The 6478-nt window shown below is 37.9% G+C and overlaps 1 protein-coding gene across 4 annotated transcripts in view; it reads right to left on the bottom strand.

Moving 5' to 3' along the window:
* Positions 1-6478, bottom strand: part of Arms (Ankyrin repeat-rich membrane spanning) — a 761760-nt gene that overhangs the window by 184343 nt on the left and 570939 nt on the right. The window contains exon 1 of one of the 4 annotated variants that reach the window (XM_067103934.1): positions 2249-2695. The exons of the other annotated variants lie outside the window; for them this stretch is intronic. Within the exon in view, the coding sequence (XP_066960035.1) occupies positions 2249-2317 (69 nt within the window). The 5' untranslated portion in view covers positions 2318-2695. Of the gene's footprint in view, positions 1-2248; positions 2696-6478 lie in introns of those variants that run through there. 4 annotated transcript variants of the gene reach the window in all.

Here is a 6478-nt window from a genome sequence, read left to right as displayed (position 1 = left end):
GTTAATGTGGAGAACTGCATTTAATCGTTTTAATTATTGCAGAGTTCGACTGAGACTTTAAATCATACACAATAATAGTGTATAGAGGTTTTATGATGAGATATGCATTCCCCCTTTGCCAGAGTTTCTCAGCTCTTGAAAATAAAGAGCAAAGGAGGGGAACAAAGCCGAAAAACTTGGACAAGGGAGAGAAGGCTGTAAATTAAAGGAAAAGGGAAACACTTTAAAATTGGGTTAAATGGTTGAAATCACATTTGGAAAACTAGGGCAAGAGGAGAAATTTAAGAAATGCATATTTCATCATAAAACCTGTATACACAGGTCATTACGGGTCAGTTAAAGTCAAGAGAGTCGAACGCTGCCATATTTAAGGTGACTAAATACAATTCTCCACAAGCGGAATGGTGGGAAAATACTGATTCAAAGTCCGACAAGTGCTGATGATGTTACGAAGAAAGGATATTGTTTTGTTGCCTTTATTTTACGAGTACTTTAATGTTTCCTCATTAGTGAATAGACGGTTAAAGTAAAAAAATCTTTCTCCCAGTTCAAAAAAGTTTTCGTCAGTTCTAAGTATTTTCCAGTATTTTGCGACAGGTGCTATACTGGCTAGAGCCACTAAAGGTTGTTCAATATTGTCCCAGAATTTAGTTTAAAATTTTCATCGTCGCTATATAATTATAAACTGAACGGATAATTAGTTACATCTGTGTTCAACACTCATAATACACCTAAACACAAGACATGGGGTATTCAGACTCTATATAAATATAAATGTAAGTGTGCCATTTACAATAAGTGATACTTTTAGTAATAGTCCAATGACTGGTCGATTGTCTGACAATGAGAACCGCTATGATCAAGTATGGTAAAAACAAAAAATGAATGCAATGCAATAAAGCGTCCGATTTAAGAACAAGTGAATGATTCATAAGTTAACACTAAACAAGATAGCTTCCCGTTTTCCTCTAGAACTGTTTGGGGTTATCGACCTTTTACAATTTTCTCTTACCATATAAACATCTATAGTTGATCTATGGACCTTATAACTATCTTATTGCAATAAATGCATTTAGTTTTATATTTATATATATATAAATATATATATACATATAGATATATATATATATATATATATATATATATATATATATATATATATATATGCACACTATATAGACTATATGTATGTATACACATATATACATATATATATATATATATGTATATATATATATATATATATATATATATATATATATATATATATATATATATATATATATATATATATATATATATATATATATGTATATATAATATAATTATACTGTTGTATTTTTGCTAAACAAGCAATTTGGGGCTACTCTGGTGAAGCTAAGCACGCGTGTTTTGATAGGGATCGTTTTTTCCTCTAAAAGAAAAAAAATCTTGCGTTAAACAGTCTGCATTCCAGCTAAACCGACCTGCAACTATAGCCGAGATTTCAGTCGTATTGCTCGGCTACGAAATACTTGGTGTTCACAACCTCCGATACATACCATGAGGGCATGGGCCGCATTCTAAATAGCCAATATTGGCATACGAGTAAATGTTAAAGAATTTAATTTATTTTCATAATAAAGCACATTCTGTCCAAGAAGATGGCCAAGGGCTTTTCAAAGAATAGGGTTTTGTTGCATGCAGTCTATAAATTCTTTGGGGTACGGACTTTGGAATGTCTTAGCAATAGGGTATGTCAAGGTTCTTAAATGTTTGAGGCAACCGGGTGCGTTGATGATTTTCAATTTTAATAAAAATTTGCCATTTTTGATGGAGGATACGTAGCTAAGTCGTTTTTGAAGTTCAAATGCATACGAAGGTTACTAAAAAAATCACAATCCAATTTTCACGACACTCTAAGTAACTGCACGTGAATGAAAATGGGCAAAATCTCCCGAAAGCTTCTACACCGCCAGCTCTCAACATTTTCTCCGAGGCAGATTACTGTAATAAAGAACACAACAGATAATCTGGCCGTTTCCCTGAAGGTAAAACGGTACTCCAAAACGCCAACAGGGGCTCATTATTGGCATAAAAATGCCGAGCCACTTATGTAATTATGTGGGCCAACCAATCTGAACTTAACAAAGATTGATAACAATGACACCATAAGCACGTGGGAAATCACAAGCACACACTGGCCTCCTAAATCTCAAAACAGTTGAAAGAGCTGCATCTGAAGATTTCACTCATCTGCAATACTCACCGACATATAAATAATCTTGGACTGTGGAGGAAAGTTGCCATTTTCTGCGACATCACGAGGCAAGAACATGGCAATCAACCACCAAGTAACTCTTCAATATTTTCAAAGTCAACGTAAGAACAACAACACAGCTGTCACGTTAAACCCATCCAGGCTACATGTTATCACCGATTAGTACACGCATCACTCGTATCACTATTCGAGAGACAACGTGACATCCCAACACCGCAGAAGGCTAAAGGGAACTCTCGTTCTCGTGAGTAGTGCACGCAGACTGTCAAAGACCTGTCAGTATCCGCCTTCAATCCTTCCGCGCACGTTGGTTCCAGGGTTGCTTGCTTTCCACGCGCATCCAACTGCTCGCTCCCTTCCAGTATTTCCAACTGCTGTTATAGTTGCTGAGTTAGCCAAGCCAGACCCTCACTCAGCTCCAAGTCGCAGAGAAGTGGGAGGGGCCTCCGTCAGCCGTGGATGCCGACGTCACCGTTCCTCTTAAGGGGAAGTGTAACACAAACGGGGAATAACTGCCGCAAAGGATTGCGGGTAGATCCTGTGGTTACGTTTTCTGTTTCCGTTAACCGCTGCTATATGTCAGCGTAGGAGGCAAAACATACTTATTATCAAGGTTGGTCTATATCTAATCAGGGTGTTATTTGTTACCATTTTTTTATTTGTAGTGTTATTGGTAAATTTTGGTCAAATTTTTTTCCCATTTGCAACCACCGTTTCTTTTAACCAGGGATCATTATAACATACGAAAACTACGTTGAAACGAGAATTTTTGAGAAAGTGACCCGAGAGTTCCTTGATAGAAACAGCCTAATAAGATTTTCCCCACTTCACTCCTGCATAATATAAAGCTATGCGCAATCCTATGTTTTCTGTGTGCAACAACGATAGACTGAGGATAACAATCGCCATGTTTAGACGTGCCGTCGTCCAGTCAAGGGCTATTATATTACCGTCATTTATGACAGGGTGAGTATACTCATGTAAAATAAAATAATTTCTACTGTTCCGCCAAGTCAACCATAATATGAAATCAAATTTCTAATTCGAGGGAGTATTGAAACTACAAAAACTGTGTAGAATATAAGTATTTCTAACGGTTGCATTTTTCTAGTTCTGTTTATAGGTAGGCAGAAAATAAATAAAAGTAAACCTGTTTATTGGGTTAGTCTACGATTTATTTATGGGTATAAAATTGATATAAATTACTGGATAACAACAGCAAAAATGCTTCAAGACACTGCATGAGTTGAAATGGGTCATTGGCAAATCTCTCTGCTGTCATTATGTAAAGAATCGTGAACTTTAGATTCTGATATAAAATAGTGACCTTGATGTGTCATGATGTAAACTGCAGTCAAACAATCCCGTTACTTCTATTCGTTGTTTCAAGCTAACGTGAATGCAGAATACGGCACTATAAAGTGTTGGTAGAAAGGCACTGAAATTTTATTGGGTTGGTTAACTGTGGCATAAAACGACCTTGAGATAATCCCTTGTGTATTCAGGATATAAAGCCTTGAACAGCAAGAAAAAATCTCTCATTAAAGGTTTCGTTATATAAAAACATGGAAATAAAAAGCTTTTACTTCCTTACTGTTAGAGCTGAGACAAAAATGAAGAACGTGTAAATCCCTAAAGGATATGGGAGTTTTTTCTCAATGTCCAGGATACAACCCGCCAACAAATACGCCGAATAATTTTATAGGTCAAGGAATCTCTCTCAACGACTGGAAATTAGATATGAAACCCCGCCCCCCTCCTTACCTCTCGCTCTTCCATTATGAGAGGACAAGGAACTCTTATGAGATTTTCTCGCGTCGAAAGGAAGCAGCGGAGGCCCGTATGTACTCTTTCTTTCGTAACAGTGATTTATGTACTTGGTTGTTAGTCTACTTGTGGGAGGTCCTCTACCCAACCAGGGTAAAACCATTGACAAGACATCTCTCTCTCTCTCTCTCTCTCTCTCTCTCTCTCTCTCTCTCTCTCCCCGAACGGAAGGAGAGGAGGCTCATAGAAATTAGTCATACCAGTTCTCCGATGACTCTTAAAGAGAAAATCCGGCTGACAGAGGGAAAACAAGGGGGGGCAGACACCAGCGGGATCTCGTAAAGATAGGGTGTGAGGAAAGAGAAAGGGAGACCGGGTAGTCGGAGGGAGGAGGTGCGGCTGAAAGGTAATGGAGGCTCAATGAGCGAGATGTGAGCTTTTCGTAGGTCTCTGTCTCCCTGTTCTTGTACTGGGTCCGCTGCACGGTACAGGAAGGATTATGCAAGAATCCTCTTAGCCATCTGGCTTGTCCTCTTCTGACGCCTTGCCTTTCACGAGGTCTTTTCCAATTTCTTCTTGTAGCCCTTCGACACTTGATCATTCCATAAAGACTACGCATTTTCTTTTTCCCACTGAAGGATAATCAGTGTTAAAATTCTCTCTCTCTCTCTCTCTCTCTCTCTCTCTCTCTCTCTCTCTCTCTCTCTCTCTCTGTCAACCCTTCCTTAATGTTTACTCAAGTTTAAAGTATAAAATTTTACGCATGTCTATCATATTACGCAGCCTTCATTAAAAATGAAAGAGCATTAAGATTAACAAATGAATTTAAAATATAACAATACAAATGCGCTACTCCCGTCAAATTAATAAAATACGATTCTCTTCTTTCCCATCTCTCATAGACAGCTATGAGAATGGGAAAATCTTACTATACCTAAAGAAAGGTTGAGATTTTCCTTGAATTTCTACAAATCATGAAGACTGCAACGCGAAGATATGTAACACTGCATTTTCCCAGGTCAATTCGAACTACAAAGGTTCTCTTTAGATATATGACATGCCAAGAGCTGTTAAACAGCATGCGTACAATGGTGGAAGCAGTTGCGTCGAGACGAAAAATCTTATAAAGTTATTTACACACTGAATGAAAGCTGAATCTAAAATCCCTTTCCTTCCGCAATATTAGACAAGGCAGATCAACTTATTTGTTTATAAACACGGAAATGCAAACATCCTCGTGTTTAGTACCAACTCCTAAAAAAGAAAACCCTTTGAGTAATACCAACAGTCGAAGATTTCAAATGCTTCCTACAAATCAGGACCTCTCACATCCCCTTATCTGGGAGACTAGCAACTCACCAGAATCTCTTAGTTTTGAAGGCGATAAAAGAAAAAGTCGTCACCTTTGTTTGAATGAATCAGCACTTTCTCACGGGGGCTGCCTCACTGCCGGTAAGGTCAAGAAGTGCTCGAACTGACAACAACCTGCAAGGTGAGGTCAGGTCAGGTGGCTCGGCTTGACACAGGATCACACTACAAGGGCAAGACATAAGAAAGCGAAAAATTATACCAAACGACAAATGTTTCAGCAGCCAAGCCCGTGCAGGACGCGAGGGGAAATTTAAAATTCAATATATTCCACTCCACTACAAAGTTATCATAGATTAAAGTTATCAGTTAGGACAATTAAAAGACGTTGGAAAATAAAGATATGAAGAAAAGTAATAAACAACAAAATAAACCAGAGAGTCAACCAATCCATTCACGTTAAAATTCAAAAATTCATTATTCATACAGCACAAGATTGCTCGCTGCAGAAGCAGTAGACCTTTAGGACGTATGATGCAACTGACCAATTATAACGACAGGTTATAATGCGGTTGGCAGAGAAAGTGAAGGAACTGGACTGCTCTAAAATTATTCGCGCAAAAAAGTTATCGGGAACACCCGCGAGAGAGAGAGAGAGAGAGAGAGAGAGAGAGAGAGAGAGAGAGAGAGAGAGAGAGAGAGAGAGAGAGAGGTAAGTAAAAAAGTATCAGCTAAAGAAAAGCGTTCTCCTATTATGACGTCATCTTCCCCTTATTTGGACACTTGATGTATCTCTGTCGTGTGAAAGTAGAGGTAAATATCATGAAACGGGAAAGCATAAGCGGAGTTTTCCGTTTTTTACTTTAAAAAGTTTTAATTTTTAACTGTAAGAATATCAGCATCGCTTAAAAATGTCAGCTAAGAAATGTCAAAGACTTTACTAAATGCAGCACGAGATGTGTTTGACATTTCTAAGACATCTCGTTCTATATTTAGTAAAGTCTGAAATATCAAAGTCATTCACCGGATAAACGAATACTATGCACAAATGGGAAGACAAAGGAAAAAGATTCGTGAAACAGAAAGACATTTAACACAAAAAAATCAATAAACTCGGAAAAGACATCCAATCTACAGATGTGG

Source organism: Macrobrachium rosenbergii, chromosome 5 (assembly GCF_040412425.1).
Source record: "Macrobrachium rosenbergii isolate ZJJX-2024 chromosome 5, ASM4041242v1, whole genome shotgun sequence".
NCBI classification, from domain to species: Eukaryota; Metazoa; Arthropoda; class Malacostraca; order Decapoda; family Palaemonidae; genus Macrobrachium; species Macrobrachium rosenbergii.
Note: the sequence above shows the minus strand (reverse complement) of the source record. Positions and strands in the feature narration are given on the sequence as shown.